The following is a 19,286-nucleotide window of genomic DNA, read 5'->3' on the forward strand; positions in this document are numbered from 1 at the left end:
ATAAGCGGGGGGGGGGGAAGTTCGGCCGCTACGGTCGGTATTTTTGCCCAAAGTTTTTTTTTTTTTTATAGGTCGGGTGCGGGAAGGGGTCCGTTTGCTGGCTCTTGCATACATCAAACACACTTTAATTAGGCAGGGAGGGGGTTCATACCTGTTACTGCAGGCATGCTGGCAGATAGCTTCGAGGCGCACTCAGCTCCTGAGTCCCGACGTCACTTCCGGTTCTTCCTGAGACATCGGGACTAGCACAGAGACGTGCGGGTGCACACAGAAAGTGTGCACCCAAGCCATAGAAAGACAGTCCATCGCGCCTGAAGCAAGTGGCGCGATGGAGAACGCCACAAAGGCATTTTTTTTTTGCCAATGTAGCGCCTCGTCTGCAATCCCGTGATTGCACAGACGTGGCGCTACCCACACAACACTGTGTCCAGCGCCCGGCGCTCGGACACAGTGCACCTAAGTACCTTTTTTGGAAAAAAAATTTCCTTAAAGGGACATGTTTAAATAAACTTTTTTTTTTTTTTTTTTTTTTAGATTTTTTTTTTTTTTTTTACTGATTGGGGGAGGGGGGCGGCGCCCGGGCGCCCTCTATGGACGGGCCGCCACTGCTCTCTTGTGAGTAGTTTTTTATTATGAATTTTAAATAAATATATTTTTAAACGTATTTCACCATGATGAGCCCCTTGGTTTCTTTGAGGCATTGAGGAACATCCTGAGAGGACTCACCAACTTTAACGGAATAAGTTTTTGAGGCACATTACCAGCTGGGGTCTGGTGAGTTTGCATTTCAGCAGTTGGTGGTGGTAGCACTTATCTTTGTCGGGTGGAAGAAGTGACAGCACCCTGTATGCATGAACTATAGCACCAGGATTTAAACTCAGCAACACTTTCTGTTTGGACTGGAATTTGTGAACTGGCGCTCACCCATAATTGGGGACATGGTGCAGCATGAATGCACATGAATTGTGAAAAACGAATTTTTGGCACCAACGCACCTTATTATTATTTTTATATATTAATAACATTATTCATTATTTATATGTTCGCACACTTGTGCATGTATATTCATAATAGTTTATAGACTCACTTATAGCACTTTGGAATATTGTTTCACAAGCACATCATTTATTTATTTATTTATTTATTTATTTATTTATTTTTGATGGCACAGCATATGCACATAGCATCACGCTAGTACATATGTTCACGAGCTGTTTCTATAGTGACCCATCACGTACATCACTGTACTGGATCTAGCACTATATCACTATAGGGGTCAAATAGAAAAAAATAAATAAAATTTTTTTTGGGTAAACTTAAAAAAAAATTTTTCTAAAAAATAATAATTTTTTTTTGATATCACATTATTATACCAGCGCAGTACCAACACCTTTTTAATTTTTTCACCTAAACCTCATAGAAGGTTTATACAGCACTGCAGCAGGTCAATATAGTATTATTTAGAACTTATTTTTGCGCCGGTGACAATCACTTTTCCTGAGGAAAAAATATATATATATTTTTGGGGGATATTTATTATAGCAAAAAGTAAAAAATATTGAATTTTTTTTTAAATTGTCGCTCTATTTTTGTTTATAGCGCAAAAAATAAAAACCGCAGAGGTGATCAAATACCACCAAAAGAAAGCTCTATTTGTGGGAAAACAAGGACGCCAATTTTGTTTGAGAGCCACGTCGCACGACCGCGCAATTGTCAGTTAAAGCCTAAAGGTCCGGGTCTTAAGTGGTTAAAGGAACCTATTTAGAAAATAATTGATTAGCACGCCTGTGCTCCTTTTTAGGAGACTTTAAGATTCATAGTTAGGACTGCAGTACACGGAGTGCCTTGATGGGGCCTGCAGCTCACACAGGTTTTTGCAAATACATGCAACTAAACCTCTGTTTTTAATGCATACAGCTAGACAGGTTAATTTGGTTTAGTGCTTCTTTGGTTGGTAACTTGGAGCCTGGCTATTATGGAAACATTTTTTTATATTCCATATATATATTTAATCGCATACTGCTAAAGTCCCAACATTTTCCCCTCTTCTATCCATTTACAGGGATGGAGGCCTGTGGTAGTTCTATCATATGCCTCATGTAAAGTCCCAACCCTATCCCCCCCTTTTTTTAATACAGCCCACTTCTTGCCTGGTCATTAGCCTAGGCTTATGACATCATGCACAGCTCTCTCTCTCTCTCTTTCTCTCACACTCTTGTGAGTGTTTGCCAGGAAGGGAGGGGTGATGAGTCATAAGAGGGCCAATGAAAGCTGCAGAGCTAGAGGTATGCCTCTGTGTGAATCCAGAAAGTGAACAGGCAGAAGCTTCATCTGCCCACAGTTAAACTAGCTGCAGTCAGACTTGGTGGAGGGAGATTTCTGCAGCATATTTGGCAAGTACAGAATCTCAGTATATATAAAATAATATGCAAAGTGGTTTTAGGGAAGCTTCAGAATGGCAAAGATATATATTTTTTTTTCACATTTTGTGAGCAGACTGCATTTCCTCTTTAATGATACTAAGTGTGTGCTCTTTGTCAGTGGGACAGATTTAGTTTCCACTCATTTCAAATTGTTCAGAGTTGCTTGCATCTGCACAAAGGTCTGCTCTAAGCAAACGCCCAGAAAGGCAAGAAATTTTAAAACATTATTTTTAGCTGTACTGTGTGAATAGGAACACATCAAAACATATAGTGGGGTTTCCTCAAATTTGACTTAAAAAGCGGAACTAAAGGTAAAAATATTTACATTTGTTTCAACGGTTTAACGGCCGTGAAGTCCCTCGCCAGTGCTGGCATCTCCTCCTGTCTTCTTCTGAGGGCTGGTCTTCAGCATGCTCAAGAGTGCAGTCATCCTGGCACAAAGGCGGTGTGACGAAACGTAAACTGAGCTGCGCATGGCACATTCTACACAGGATTGTGTACTTCTTTGCAAAAGAGACATTGCGTCTTTAGTTCCGCTTGAAATATTATTTGTTTTATTTATTCTATTCTATATGTATTTGTGATATTGTTCTGTACTCCTTTTAGGAGGATGCTGTTGAAATCCGCCCTTTACCCGATTGTCCTAAGGAGCACATGGGATTTAGAATAATGGTCAAGCTTCATACTCTGAAGTACAGTATTGGATCTTTTATACTTTCTTTGTAACCATTGCCATTGATGGTATATTTGTTGTGTAAAAGAAGCTGAGTCGGTGTTGCCTCCCCTCTATAAGATAAGGCCAACTCCTGATTTGACACACTTTACATAAAAGTCATATAAAGGAGACATTCTGCTGGCTTCAGAATTTTGCATTTACTTGTATACATTTTATTTTTATACTAACATGCAAACTAAAGGTGCAAGTTGTTAAGGCTGACCACATATGAGTAATTTTTTATTTGTTCCACCAACTTGAATGAGAGAAGATTCCCCCCATCCACACATTCCTACTGCCCTGTTGTATTCGGACAGCGGGGGGACGTCTTCGCTGTCAGAATACACTGATCACCAGCAGTGACTAAAGCTGGTGGCTCTGATCGAGAGAACATTTCCTAACAGGCTTGTGTACAACCAGCCTGTCTATACATGGACTGAAATTTGTTTGGTCCCTGTGGAACTGGCTGAATATCGATCCATGTATAATCGGCTTTAGCCAGTAGAGTTTCTCCTTAATATTATCTTTTCATGTGTTTTGTAAGTGTCCTATCCATTGAGGAAGATTTGCTCCAGCTTTAGGAAGTAGTGATAAGGGGCATCAAATGAGGCATTACCAATGCTGGTTGCAGATAGCAGTACGCACTGATTAAATGGTAATGTATTTATTGTGGTCAGGACTAAAAAGAAACTGTTACCTTTTTGTCTTTTTTTTTTTTAATATGCATGAGTATTATATAGTCCCCTGTCCAGCCAGGTGCTTTACATATTGTAAAATAACCATTGTTTACAGAGCTCAATAGCTCAAACTGTAATATACACTAGTGACTAATTTTGCCCTCCCCCTTTCAATCACTACCACCGGCTCTACAAGGTTGTAGTCGGGGGCAGGGTGCCTAAAAGGAGAAAACTACTGCGGTGATATATATATATATATATATATATATAACATCAGTATGTATAAAGGTAGAATACAGATGACCCTAGAAATAGAAAAACCATCATATTGCAGTTCTGTGATTATTGCCTTGCTGTGTGTAACTGGAAGAAGTTCTGCCAGAGATTGCAGCTAAAGACAGAGACTGCCCTCTATGACTGACTTTACAGATTGCATAGCTGTGTTTCTTTGTGGCGATATACAGACTTTAATGTGCTATGTACTATAAAAACTTGCAGACATTAATATGAACTGCATGTGTTACTTTTTTATTTTAGAAGTATTTTTAAGTAATTTGACACCTTTTATTTACTTTGGGAAGACATGTATAATGTGCTGTTTTAAATGTGTATTCCCTCTTTCCCTTTCTCTCACAGATTTGATATTGATATTGAGCCGCTCTTTGTAAGCATTGCACTTTATGACTGTAAAGAACGAAAAAAGGTAATTAAATGTTATCCTCTGAATGATTGTTTAAATCTGCAAATATTATTTTGCACCCAATATAACTGTTTGCTCTAAAGAAACTTGTTCAACTGGTCAGAGCAAAAGTTTCCATTACCAAATTGATTTCCAAAGTGCAAGCTCCGGAGTTGTCACCCTCATTCTTCCTTCACTATTTAGTGAGTTACACAGTGGCTTGATTGGTCACTACAACAGCCAATGGATCATACCGTGTAACGCAACAAAATGTGTTACTGAGTTTCACTACTTGGTAAAGGTTATTCTTATCTTGTGACCGAATACAAAATGGAGTTGCAGAAGAGTTTTTATTTTTTTAAATACATTTTCTTTACTATTTACCCACTATTTACATGTATCTGCTGATGACAATTACTACCTGTAGGCAAGTGATGGAGAATCTACAATTTTACAGTTGTCACTGGAACAGGAATAGATGGGAAACCTGTCAACAGGGGACACTGGTTCCAGTGACAACTGTAAAAGATGGGATTTCTCAATACTTTGGAGTGTGTTTCTCTTACTTTCTGTTGTGCTAAGAAGACAGGAAGTGAAAAAAAAAAATGGAAGGCAACATCCACTCAGTCCTGAGATACTGATGTCCCTGTTGCCTTTCACTTTAGAAAACCCCTTGGCACTGGAAGTGACTGTCTTTCTGTGTTATCATTATTTGTTTACCCTGTACTGGACACATAAGGGGTAGATAGTTTTTGTCTTCAATAATTTTTATTAGGACATTTTCGGATAATCCAAAAATAAGCCAAACAGTATAACAATCAAAGGTATGACCATACAAATTAAGCAGTCCAAAAAGGAAATTACAAACCTACACCATGTAAAATACCTTTGCTGTTACACAAATTAAAGCATCTCTCTCTCTCTCTCCACCTGAAATTTGGAGAGAGTAAGGGCCCTTTCACATGGGCAGATCAGTAATGATCCGCTCCGTGTGTCCGCAAAAGCTCAGCGGGGATCCTCCGTAAAATCCCAGCTGAGCTGGCAGCTGACAGGGCGCCCTGTCTTTCCTCCGCTCTCCCCTATGGGGGATCGGATGAACACGGACCGTATGTCCGTGTTCATCCGATGCGGCAGACGGAAGAAAAATAGGATTTTCTTCTGTCCGCAAATGCGGATCTTTGCGGAGGCGGACGATTACGGGTGTCAGCGGATGGTCATCTGCTGACACCCGTAATTACATAAGGACCAATGTATGTCCCGTTTTCATCCGCAACAGACGGATGAAAATGCGAACATACGGTCCGCACGTGTGAAAGGGCCCTAAAGGAAAATATAGTCCAGAAACATAAAGTAAGAAAAGAAAAGTAGACAGAGAATAGGAGAGTAGATAGTCTTTTATGGGTAACCAATATTTTTCTTTTAGGCATTATTATATATATGATTAGCAGTAACAACGATTCTAGAGTTTGTAGCCCTAAAATTGATCAAATTAAAGTTTAATTTCGAAAAATACTGTTAAAATGTGTTGGCTTTGAAATGTACTTTGATGTTGTGTGTTTCCATTTCTTAGATCTCAGAGAATTTTCACTGTGACTTGAATTCAGATGCATTCAAAAACCACCTCCGTGCTCACACACCTAGCGTGGCCCCTTCAAGCCAAGCAAGAACTGCACTGTTCTCCATTACTTACCCTTCTCACGATATATTCCTAGTTGTTAAGGTGAGGTTGTCTTTTTTTATCAGATGCAGTGATCCGTCTTGAGGCCTCAGTTGAGCTATTGGATGGTGTTTCCAAGTGGTGGAAGTTACTGACTTGAACTCCGGACAATTATTAAAATCAGTTCACCTGGGTCTGTGTTTTGAATTTGAATGCACTGTAAGACCTCATGCACATTGGGCGTTCTAAAAACGGCAGTAGCGTAGCCGCGTTAAAAAGTGAGATTTATTTTTTTATTTTTGCATTAGCGTTGTGCCGTGTTTTATAGCGTTAATGTTTTTAGCAAGAAGACACAAGCTGTGGAATGAAAAATGCTGGTTATTACACCCTAATGCCACGTACACACAATCTCTTTTCGGCATGAAAAAAACAAAATTTTTTAAAATGTCATTTAAAATGATCGTTTTTCGGCTTCTGAAAAAACGGCAAAAAATAAATTCCAACATGCTGCATTTTTTATGTTGTTTTTCAAAATGTCGTTTTTTGTTTTTCGTGATGTAAAAAATTATCGTGTGTGGGCAAAAACAATGTTTTAAACCTGCGCATGCCCAGAAGCAAGTTATGAGACAGGAGCGTTTGTTCAGGTAAAAATACCATTCATAATGGAGTAAGCACATTCATCACGCTGTAACAGACAAAAAAGCGCAAATCGTCTCTTGCGAACAAGAAATCGGCTAAAAGCAGCCCAAAGGCGAATAGAACTTTCCCTTTGGTGTTCCGTCGTACGTGTTGTACGTCATCGCGCTTTGTTCATCATTTTTCCAAAACGATGGTGTGTGGGCAACATCGTTTTTAATGATGAAGTTGGAAAAACTTCGTTTTTTGGACATGCTGAAAAATGACGTTTTTCTTTCATGCCGAAAAGTGATCGTATGTACGCGGCATAAGAGTTTGGCAACACCAGTCGCTGATTATTGATGTATACATTGAGCAGCTAGGCTCTATTTTATTTTTCTTTTCTTTTCTTTTCTTTTCTTTCTTTTCTTTTCTTTCTTTCTTTTTCTTTCTTTTTCTTTTTTTCTTTCTTTTTCTTTTTTTCTTTCTTTTTCTTTCTTTCTTTCTTTCTTTCTTTCTTTCTTTCTTTCTTTCTTTCTTTCTTTCTTTCTTTCTTTCTTTCTTTCTTTCTTTCTGTCTTTCTTTAAACTTTCTTATGTTTTTATATTATTTTTTATATCTTCTATACTTGGATAGGTCTTTACTTGAGAATGTTAAAGTTATAAACATATTGTGTTAAGACTTATCTGGTTGTACATCAAATTGTAAAGCTATCCTGTTATATTCTTTAAACTGTACTGACTCTACTCAGAAGAAAATAAACTTAAACTTGAATGAAAAAAAAGAAAAACACTGGTTAGCCGCATTTTACCACGTTTACCCTCGTTAGAACGTTTTTACTGGACAGAAAACGCTCTAGCCAAAAAACGCTAATAACAGCGTGTGTATGGACACATAGAATAACATGCTGTAGAAAAAAATGACCAAAACAGCAACTATAAAAACGTCCAGTGTGCATGAGGCCTAAAAAATTAAATGGACATTCCTAATAATATAAACCATTTTGCTATGCTTTTAATTGTTCACATTTAAAGAAACCTAAAATAAGATTCTTCCTTCTTCCCATGGTGGGTTATGCAATAACCGGGGAATATAATTGCAAAAACTGGGGTTTTTTAAATTGAATCAAGTTATTTGTACACAGTCTTTTAGATGCCATACTTGGTGTACTCAGTGTTTGCCTTTTTATGTCATCTTACAATTTAAGAACGTGTTACTAAAGGAGTAGCTCTCAGTTTATCAAATGACATCAGAGGTATTAACTTTAGTAAGTACGTCCCTAATTTCCTAAGCTTATCTGAATCTTACGTGAATCCCCTTCTCCACAGCAAGGTTTAACTGCTTGTTTTGCCTATGAGATGATGAATTTGGTGAAATACTTTATTTCTCGCTCCTGCAGGCTTCCTCCTCTTGGCACAACCGGTCTCCTGAGGCCTCTTACCTTTTGTTGCTTGATCGTATGCTCTCTGATGTCATCCTGTACAATGCAGGACCAGTAGTCCTGCATTTCACATGAGGAAGCTGAGATCCTGATCACATTCCTGAATGCAGGTCATCAGGGATGAGCATTAGTTGCCAAAGGAGGGAAGAGTAAGGTAAACAAATATCCATATTCATCATCCTGTAGGCAAAAAGAAGCAGTTAACCCTTGCAGTGGGGAGTTTTTTCTTCGCCAGAATTCAGCTTTAAAGGAGTTGCAATGGTAGAAGGTTTTTTTATCATAATGCATTCTATCCATTAAGATAAAGTCTTCTGTGTGCAGCAGCCTTCCTAAAACTTACCTGAGCCCCATCTCTCTCCAGCGAATGTCTAAGCCGTCAGGGACACTCCTCCTGATTGGCTGAGACACAGTAGTGGCACCATTGGCTCCCCTGGCTGTCAATCAAAGTCGGTCAGCCAATCAGGGGGAGAGGGGAGCGTGGCCAGGTCAGGCTCTGTGTCTGAATGGCCACATGGAGCTGTAACTCCGCTCGAGTGCCCCCATAGGTAGCTGCTTGCTGTGGTGGGCTCTCGATAGGAGGGAGGGGCCAGGAGCAGAAAACAGGGCCCCGAGAAGAGGAGGGTCTGTCTGCTCTGTGCAACTCCACTGCAACAGAGCAGGTAAATATAACATGTTATTTAAAAAAAAAAAAAAGACTTTACAATCACTTTAATTTTTTTTTTGCTGTGGGAAGACCCGGGAGATGAAGGAATGGAATGTTACCTCGCAAATTGGATTGTCTAGTAGCTGGCACCAAAGTAAAATTGAGTGTAAATGACTTTGTTTTTCCCTTTTACAGATTGAAAAGGTTCTTCAGCAGGGAGAAATCTCAGAGTGTTCAGAACCATACATGGTTTTAAAAGAGAGCGATGGTGGAAAAGTAAGTTGTTGGTCTTTAGTTAGCTTTCTCATATTCTGAGAACCTAAATAAGAGAATACACAAGCAGGAAATAATAAAGCTGCATAATAACTAGCCATTTCTCTGTACTATATGCATTCCTATGGTAACTGGTATAAGATTGAACAAGAAATGCTGGTATTGTACAAAGATATCTGGTTTGCATCAACTTTTTTTCTTGTATGTGTTATAGAGGTAGGACTGAGAAAAGACACATAAAGTGCAGAAATGTAGGCTCTAGCTTCAGAACTTCTCATACCCTTAGATTAGATTAGCTGGCTATCCAGGAGCTACTTTTGTCGCAGACCTTATTTGTTTTCCCGTGTCCCAACTATGAGTCTTTAAGGTTGCTAGTAAGTCTATGAATGCTCCCAGGCTGAATGACTGACTGTTTCATCCAGCTACATTCTTTGTGGCCAGAACCATTGGCGGCTCGTGTTTTTTTGTTTGGGGGGGCGGCAAACAAGCACACACCCTCCCCCCCAGGGCACCTCAAAGCACCCCACCACAACCCCACCCCTGCTCGCTGTCTGCTGGTCTGTCCACTTACCCCATCTAGGCGGCGGGCATTGGGCAGCACCTGACATCAAGGAGCAACAGGGATCAGGGCATCTGGTAGAGGCTCCTGTGTCTTCTCCTTCTCCCTCCTCCTCACTTCAACTGTGCATCTCCTCCCCTCCTCCTAGGGATCCAATAGGATCGCCTGTCCTTTCAGCCAGTCGTGGGACGGGTATCAGACCCACTTCCCAATTGGCCGGGAGAAGGATCAGTGTTGCAACAGCGAATATTTTTTCGCTGTTCTAACACTTGGGTGGGCTCCTGGTGCAATAATCTGTGCCTTGAGCCTATCCTTTTTCTAAGCCTATTAGAGCCTCTGGTTCTAACCAGGTGCTTCAAGAAAAAACAACCCCCGTTGCTGTAATTCAGGCGCCCGGCATCCTGAAAAGGGCCAGATGCAGGAATAGGGGGTGGCAACGGCGATGGATAGAGCATCGCATTGCCGCATTGTTAGACGGTGGAGGGGATGGGGGCCGTGGATAGAGGGGGCGGTACTCGGGCGCCCATAATGGACAGACCGCCACTGGCCAGAACACCAAGAATACGCCCCCTGGTCCTCGAGAATACAGTGACACAGCCACCATTCAATGTTTCTTGGGAGCAGCAGCTGGTCTATATTTTGCGAAGAAGCAAAATGTAAATATTTAGGAGAATTTCACAAATTTTAGATTTTTTAACTATTGACTACAATGCTACATTTAGAAATGCTATATATTTTTTTTCACCTTTTATTACAGACTAAAGAAAAACTAGACAAACTTAAATCACAGGCTGAAACTTTTTGTCAGCGCTTGGGAAAATATCGGATGCCGCTTGCTTGGGTACCTATCAGTCTACTAAGTTGCATCAATGTTATGACACTGGAAAAAGAAACCCCTGAAACCGAAAGCATAAATGGTATGTTATAGTACATATACCCCACTCAGAGTATTGTATTCAGGTTTAGAGAGCTCAACTCTTAGATTACAGTATACTGATAAAACAGATCAAGTCCAAATGGGTTAAAATGTAGAAGAGTGGCTCAACCCAGCCTAATCAACTTGCCAAGAGAGACTTGTGGGTGGACTTGTGTGACGCACCTGTGTCTGTGCCCTTCTGAAGTGCTAAGTTGCTGGCTATAGATTCAAAGATGTCTCTCGTTCAGCCAGACGAGCTGCACAAGAAAAATCCATAAACTTCCCAAATCCACGCTGCACAGCATGGGTGGATAGATATTCCACTGCCAGCTACTGTATATTGACAGCTGGTGCCCACAGCTGTCAGAATACCTGAATACAGCTGCAGTCACTGTCTGGATGACTCTTTTCTGCTCAGTTCCTTCGATTTCTCAACCTACTGTATGTCAAACCAAGAGGTGCTGACCAGGCCGTACCACTGCTCGAATTTCAGGTGATTCACAGGAATCAGGTGAAATTCAAGCTGTGTATGGCCAGCTTTAGGATCATCTACCATGGGTGCTCAACCTGTGGCTCTCCAGCTGTTGCAAAACTAAAATTCCCATAATGCCTCAGCCTTTGGGAGACATGCTTGTACCTGTCAGCGGCTTGCAATGCCTCATGGGAATTGTAGTTCCGCAACAGCTGGAGAGCCACAGGTTGAGCACCCATGATAGTCTATGGGAAGGAACCCTCATAAAGAGTTTTTTGTATTTTGCTGCATGCACTCCCAGGTCACTGTTCTCACTTGCCACATTAGGCAGCATTTGACAAGCAACAGAAGGGAAATGCCAAATTATGAGGACAGATCATGAGAAGCGTGAAGTATTAAATGGCACATGGCATTGCTGCACACCTACAGTAAACATGCCTGCCAGAAAGGTGAAGGCATTCCAAGCTGGAGGCTTAGGGAACACAATAATTGTATTTACATAAGTATTAAACTCAGGGAAGTACTATCTAAATTGTTGTGGTAGAGGGTATTGGAAAGTAATGTTAAGGAATTATATTAAAAAAGTAAGCAGAATCTACTAACCTTATTGCTAGGTGTGCCAGTAGGGGCTGAGATGATTCTTCGGGTTCAAGGGCAGAGTAGCGTATTGAACAAACTCCTACAGGGGTAGCGTTGCATGTAATTTATAGTTCAGACTTCAGAATTTCTTCATGTTCTGCACCAGCAGCTCCATTTAAACTACCTGCCCGTGCTTCTGGTTGCAAAGTGACTTTCAGACATGTTGCTTTCATAAAATTAGGGCCACAGCCGGATTACAAAACCCAGATTGCAATTTGGGAGAGGTGTGTACTCAGGGGCGGACTGACAACTCATGGGGCCCCCAGGCAATAGGAGATTATGGAGCCCCCAGGCAATAGATTATGGGGCCACACAGTATACACACACACATACAGTATGTATACACAGACACACAATATATACACACAGTATACACACACTGAAAAGGTACTGGAGAGGGGGAGCAGCTATAATCCTTGCGATTTTTGGACCAAAAGGATATCGGTAAGAGACATTTCAGGGACAGATGTAAAAAAAAAAAACACAGATTTTTACATAATGTCCTGGTTTTACTGAGGCTGGCAACCCTGATGGGGCCACCTAGTGGCATGGGGCCCTCGGACAGTGCCCGAATAGTCAGTTCGCCCCTGTGTGTACTGATCCGCAGATCGGAGAACAGAGGCTGCAATAAATGGAGAGCAGTTGGCTGGGCTTTGCATGTGCTGGAGACTTTGGGCTTTGTTTCTTTTCAATTATCAGCAGTCCCTGAATCTTTGGAACGATCCTGACTTTTGCAGTTAAGTCTTAGCTGCTGCTGTGGCTCCCAAGATATGTTTTAGGATACATGAGCATGTGGACCATTCTATACATTTCAGAATTGTCCTGAAGATTTGGGGACCACTGTTTTGAATGCAGATGTCCCCTGTCCATTCAGGTTTATGAGAGAGGAGTTGGTAGAAATGTTGCTGGTAGTTCCCCCAACACTACCCCTGATTCTAGCCAAGTTGTGGCTGACATATAGGGGATTGTAGTACAGTGTGCTGTGTTCGCTGCCTCCAAATTAAACAAACACTAAACGTGGAAAAAGCAGCGGACCGGCCTTACATATGGGTCCTGACTGCACCCCCTTTGTTTTGGCCCTCATAGAAGTCTTGTAGGTATTGTTATAGCAATAGTTCAACCAGTGGTGTTATATATATATATATATATATATATATATATTCCTGTCCAGTTCATAATGGTTAATTTAAAGAGCTGTTTTTTTTTCTACAGGCAGAGCATCACCTAGTGACAGAAGATCCTCACTAGGGGCACCAAGAAGATTTTCTGAAAGGGCAAATTCAATTGATGAAGGCTCAACATCACCTTTTAAGTCAACAACAATTACGCACAACATTTTCTTTAGGCAGGTAAATAATTTTCCCAGTACAGGGCACAAACTGGCTAACAATTTTGATGATTTACTAAAGGAGTTGAACATCTTTACTTAAAATGTATGTTACCCTAAATATTTATTTGTTGCCTATGTATGTGCTCATATGTGTATTGTTGAAATCATATGGCTTTATTTTTTTAAACTAAAGAGTGCAAAATCTGGTGCAGCTGTGCATGGTAGACAATTAGCTTCTAACTTCAGCCTGTTCATTTAAGCTTTGACAAAACTTAACTAAATCAGCTGAAGTCAGTAGCTGATTGTCTACCATGCACCGTTGCAGGGGCATTGCTAGGTCTACAAAAGATCTGGGGCTAGAGCCCATAGCAGAGAAGTGAAGAAAGTCGTATGCTTGGGCGGTTACACATGTATATAATATACGTGTGTGTGTGTGTGATATATATATATTCAGGCCCGGATTTACTCCCTTTGCCGCCCCAAGGCCGGGTCCTTCAATGCTTCCATTTTTTTTGTTGTCAAAGCGTAACTGAACAAGCTGAAGTAAGTTAGAAACTGATTGGCTACCATGCACAGCTGCACCAGATTTCGAATTTTCCCTTTTTAGTAAATCAACCCCTGTGTGTGTGCACAGTGCCCTTAACCCCCCATCTCCTTCGCTGTATTACAAAGTGTCTATGTTAACAGCTACATTAACAAAATAAATATAAACACATAAATGCTCTGACAATGCCATATTGTGCTTTTCAATTTATCAGTGGTTTTGTGTTCACCATAAAATGCTATTATATATTTATAAATGCTATTGTGTGGCTGTTTTGTATTAGGAAGGAGATAAACTAAGTGATGAAGACTTATTCAAGCACCTAGCAGATTACAAGAGATCGCTGCAAAGGAGAACAAAATGTCTACCAGGTAAGACGGTACAAAAATATACTGGCAACTGAGCGAGCTTTGAGTATTGTGGGAAAAGCAAATGATGGGTGGGTTGCTCACTCAAATGCTTGTTTTTCTATTTTTTGATATATTAGCCACTTGCGCTATTTTCTTTAAGGTTTGTAACACACTGGCTAACTAGATCTGAGTCCTTTTTTTTTTTTTAGTCCTTAGTGTAAAAAGCAGTGGTGGCCCGTAATACACGGCGCAGAAGCACCACCCGCTATTCCATGCGTCCGGCACCCTAACCTACATGCAGGGTGCTGGACACATGGATACCAATGGGCATTTTTTTTTTTGAAGCACGTGATTAGAGCCAGGGGCCCGCCCACCCAGTTGTGTGAAAATAGCTGAATAATATTCGCTATTGTCTTCCTGATTCTCCTCCTGGCCAATCAGGAAACTGATCCTGAGATCTGTCACCCGATTGGCCGAGAGGAAAAGAGATCCTATTGGCTGCTGAGGAGGAGGGAGGAGACACAGGGGAAGCCGCCGTGAAGCATGAGGAGGAGGAGGTGCCACCCGCTGCCCGTGACCTAGATGGGGTAAGTGTGGGACTGGTGACCGACGGAGGGATGGGGGTTAGGATGCCTGTGACCTGACCGACTGGGAGAGGAATTGGCGCCCTGTTGATTTTTTGCCACCGTTATACTACCAGCCGCCACTGGTAAAAAAAAAAGTATTTGAAAGATATAAGTAGCAAATGGGTGATTCAATTTTATAGTGTCTATCCAAGACTGAAATATTATTTGAGCACAGGTGACCTTTTAAATTGCTAATCAAATCCTAATCCAGTTTAATCAGAATGAAATTAACCTAATATAACAAAAAGACTAGTTGGTGGTTGGTGGATTTAAGTGCTATATTTGAGCATGTACAGACATCTAGTAAAAATGTAGCACTTGGATTTGCACCTTCCCACTTTCTGTGCTTCCTGATCAACCATGTGATAGGCAGCCTTAACCAGTATTAAACCAAAAGAACTGATTATCCGGCCAGGAACACACCTCCTTCTTTAGGTGTTTCCACTATGGATAGAGGAGCAATGGAGACATTTATGGACAGCAGTATTGTCGAGGGAAGAGTAGTGTTAAGCCAGCCATACATGGTTAAGAAATTTGGCTAGTTCAACAGGGACTGGCTGAATTTTGATCCATGTATGGGCACACTGGCTGTACACTAATAATTCTGAATGCCTCAAAATAGTGTTGGGAGTTGGCCAAAACCCCCATACAGCCTAAAGCTGCTTATCAAATTTGATGATGACTGTGCCTGCAGGATGTAGCTGTTGCTAGCTCAGTCTAGAGCTGGCCATACACGTAGCAAATTTTGTCTTGTTCCTGATGAAGCATTGTCTAGGCAGAATATTGTTGACCGAACAGAGGAAAATAGGTATGCAAATATGTATTCCTCCTGCTCTTTAGCTCTCTAATCACCTCCTCCCATGCTCATCTCCAGGACTTTTCCAGAGCCTCTCCAAGCCTGTGAAACTCCTTACCCCAACCTGTCCATCTATCTCCTTCTCTATTAGCTTTTAGACCATGGGTCTTCAAACTATGGCCCTCCAGTTGTTCAGGAACTTCAACTCCCATCATGCCTAGTCATGTCTGTGAATGTCAGAGTTTTACAATGCCTCATGAGATGTGTAGTTCCGCAACAGCTGGAGGGCCGTAGTTTGAGGATCCCTGTTTAGACAATCCCTGAAAACCTTCCTCTTCAGAGAAGCCTATCCTACCCACACCTAACAACTATATTTAAATTTTGTCCGTCTGCTCATCCCCCACAGCTACCACCCTTTGTCCCACTTGACCCTCCCTTCTAGATTGTAAGCTCTAATGAGCAGGGCCCTCTGATCCCTCCTGTAGCGAATTGTATTGTAGTGTAAAGTGCTGGGCAAACTGTTGGCGCTATTTAAATCCTGAATAATAATAACATGTTCTGGGTGTTCTGATAGCTGGACACGTCTGCTGATATCTGCTGCTCAATAGACAACAGCGGGTGGTCTGACCAGGTCTGCCTGAAAAACGGACAGGCGGACCCAATCGGTCTGCTGGTGTGAAAGGGGCCTATAGTTATTTATACAGAACATATACAGTAATGGGAATAATAATGCTAAGTAAATTGCATATGCTGTAGTATTCTCTTTGTGAAAATATTACAACTCATCTTCTACTTTTTTTTTTTTTTAATCTAAGGGTTGCTAAAACTTGAGATTTCCCCTGTATGTGAAGGGATGATTGGCTGTCTAACTCCTGAGATGCTTTCTGTGAAGCCCTTTTCAGAAGGCCGAACTCGTCTAATTAAAGAGGTTCTTGAGTTTCCAGTGAGGGAAGTTTATGTTCCGCACACCACCTACAGGTATGAATAAGACTTACCAGAAGCATACATTTGCTATACGTTGTCTTTGATTGTATCTGGATAGGAAGTAGCCCGTTGATTGATGTGTAAGTCATTTAATTTTAGTAATAGAACAAAAAAGTGGTGAATATAAGTCTACATAAGGGAAAAAAGAGAAAGTGTATATATAAGAGAAAATAAAGTGTAAATATAAATAATAGACTTCAGGAGGAGTTGCATAATGGCCTGGAAGCATGGGAAGAACAAGGACCTGCAAGACAATATCAGATGCCTCCATCACAAAACTTTTTAGAAATAGATCAATTCACTGTAAAATTATTTATTATTCAGTACAGTTTTGATTATGTTTTGCCTAGTCAATGTACCATGCCTTATCCACTGCATTACAGTATATACAGTATATTAACACTATAAAAACAAAAATTCCTACACCGCTTGTAATGTACTGTATATTAGTACTTTATGTACCACATTACATCGTGTTACACTATACAGATTACTATATACATGATAAAATGCACTATATGTTGCACAATAATGTGCAAATATGTTATAAAAGCAGAGCGCACAAGCGGATACAGGCAAGTGTCCTTACGTTAAATGCAAGTTTATGGACTTTGATTTTGGTCTTGATGACATCAGATGGCATCTGACTGTCAGATCATAGGGGGAAAGGGGGGAAGTGGCTACACTCACGGATCTTGCAGCACAAAGGCACCGTCAGGAGCAGATGATCAGGTAAGCAAAAGTGCTTTTTCCAGTTCCCTTCACATAAGCAATTTCTTTTGCAGTGGCAGCTCCACTGCAAGGGGACATTTTTACTTTCCCTGAAGTTCAGCTTTAAATTATAACTAAAGGCAAACAAAAATTTGAGCTTCTATCAGAATTGTATTGCTGTATGTGCCCTTCTTAGGGAGAGTCTGTCTAATTGTCCTGATAACCAATCATACCAGGAATGAAAGTGAGGGAAAATCAATAATTTTGAGTTGCCACCACAACAGTAATATAGGGGGAATCATCTAGGGACATTTGTTCCAGCAACAGCTGACTAAGAGGGGATATCCCTTACATCAGGGGTCTCAAACTGGAGGCTTTCCAGCTGTTGTGAAACTGCAAGTCTTATGAGGCATTGCAAGACTGACCGTTACAAGCATGACTTCCACAGGCAGAGGCATGATGGAACTTGTAATTTCATAACAGCTAGAGGGCCACCAGTTTGAGACCCCTGCCTTGCATCCTTACATTAGAAAGACATCTCATTTCCTGTTGCGTCTACAGGACAGGAAGTGAAGGGGAATCTACCTAACGTGGCCAAGAAAAAAAACTAACCGCAGTTTTGAACCTCCCCTATACTATCCAAAAAATAACTTTATATACAATATGCTTTAAAATAGAAGACATAATTACTGTAAAAGGTATGAAATAAAAAACATGCCTAAAAAAAATGCACTTGCATAGTTTTACACTGATACAGAACTGTGTATTTAAGGTGGTGACCCAACAGCAAGGTAAACAGACTTTCATTTACTATAATTCTATTAATCTTACTGATATAAGAACTGATACTGCCATCATGCATTTCTAGGCACACCTGAATGATGATGCCCTTTTTCACAAGCTCCGCCCCTTGTGTCATGCAACTTGTCATGCAACTTGTTTATTAGAAACAAATGCTAGTATGTGCAACTAGAGGCTAAATGCTGCCTGCTTTATTATCACAGCTATTTTTAACTATACAGATCATCAGACTGGAGAAAGAACGGATAGTTTTATGTTTCTTGAACTATAGAGAATCTTCTGAATCCTCTTCGCCTCCCTTGCACACATTTCTTTTGTTGAGTCCGAGGTGGCCAGGGGATTGTGGCCATTCGCTGCTCTAGGCATTTTACCACAGTTATTATGGCAAGCACAGCCCTAGTTACTGCTCTAAACTCTCCGCCAGATATCAACATTATTAAAGCTTTGGGGTATAATAAACCCCCCCAAAAATATACATCATTTTGCAGCTTCTAAGTCCTTAGCTGTGGTAGCTGCATATGTTTTTGTTTTTTTCTATTTTCACCTGTTGTTCTTGCCAGTAAGTATGTTATTTCCTTTTAAAGTGAAGTTCCACCCAAAAATGGAACTTCCGCTTATCGTGTCCCTCCCCCTCCGGTGTCAAATTTGGCACCTTTCAGGGGGGAGCATATACCTGTCTAATACAGGTATTTGCTCACACTTCCAGCAATCTATAACCTGTCCGGCCCCTCCTCCGTCCCCCCGCTGTCTTCTGGGAGACACACGGGTCCCAGAAGATAGCAAAGACCAGTCAGGACGCGCAGTGCGATTCACACATGTGCCGTAGGGAACCAGGCTGTTCACTTCCTGTTTCTCTTACTGAAGATGGTGGCGCCTCCGCCCAGGAGACGAGGGACGGGTAGGCTTCGGGTGAGGACATCACAGGCGCCCTGGACAGGTTAGTGTCCTTATTTTAAAAGTCAGCAGCTGCAGTATTTGTAGCTTCTGACTTTTTTAATTTTTTGTTTTCCTGGCGGAACTCCCCTTTAAGTTGGTCATACATTAATCATTATTTTTCATTCAACAAGTAGGTTAAACAAAGAAAAAAAAAGCAGATTCCTCCATCCACACATTTGAGGTGGATGGAGGAATCACTTCTATTGTGCTATTGCATTCTGACAGTGGTGAGACTTCCCAGCCATCAGAATACACTGATCAGTGCTGCGAGTGTTCTGTCCAGACAATTCATCAAGATTTCCAATTATGTCACTCCAGGTTACTGTAAACCATCAGTACTTGGAGATTTAGATGATTTGCTGTTCTGACACAACACCGGCAACAGTATATACTCCAGTACACAGTATTATGAGCGGATATTGTTAGTCCGCTTTGATACTAACCAACAAAATGGCTGCCTCCGCGGCAGCAACAGCTTTTTCCTTGTTACCCACTGTTG

The 19,286-nt window shown here is 41.1% G+C and overlaps 1 protein-coding gene across 4 annotated transcripts in view; it reads left to right on the forward strand.

Moving 5' to 3' along the window:
* Window positions 1-19,286, forward strand: part of DOCK8 (dedicator of cytokinesis 8) — a 225,044-nt gene that overhangs the window by 67,452 nt on the left and 138,306 nt on the right. For all 4 annotated transcript variants that reach the window (XM_040357049.1, XM_040357040.1, XM_040357065.1 and 1 more), the window contains exons 7-14: window positions 3,030-3,115; window positions 4,452-4,518; window positions 6,065-6,214; window positions 9,046-9,126; window positions 10,440-10,599; window positions 12,922-13,058; window positions 13,867-13,954; window positions 16,171-16,333. In XM_040357049.1, the coding sequence (XP_040212983.1) occupies window positions 3,030-3,115; window positions 4,452-4,518; window positions 6,065-6,214; window positions 9,046-9,126; window positions 10,440-10,599; window positions 12,922-13,058; window positions 13,867-13,954; window positions 16,171-16,333 (932 nt within the window). The remainder of the gene's footprint in view (window positions 1-3,029; window positions 3,116-4,451; window positions 4,519-6,064; window positions 6,215-9,045; window positions 9,127-10,439; window positions 10,600-12,921; window positions 13,059-13,866; window positions 13,955-16,170; window positions 16,334-19,286) is intronic.

Source organism: Rana temporaria, chromosome 1 (assembly GCF_905171775.1).
Source record: "Rana temporaria chromosome 1, aRanTem1.1, whole genome shotgun sequence".
NCBI classification, from domain to species: domain Eukaryota; kingdom Metazoa; phylum Chordata; class Amphibia; order Anura; family Ranidae; genus Rana; species Rana temporaria.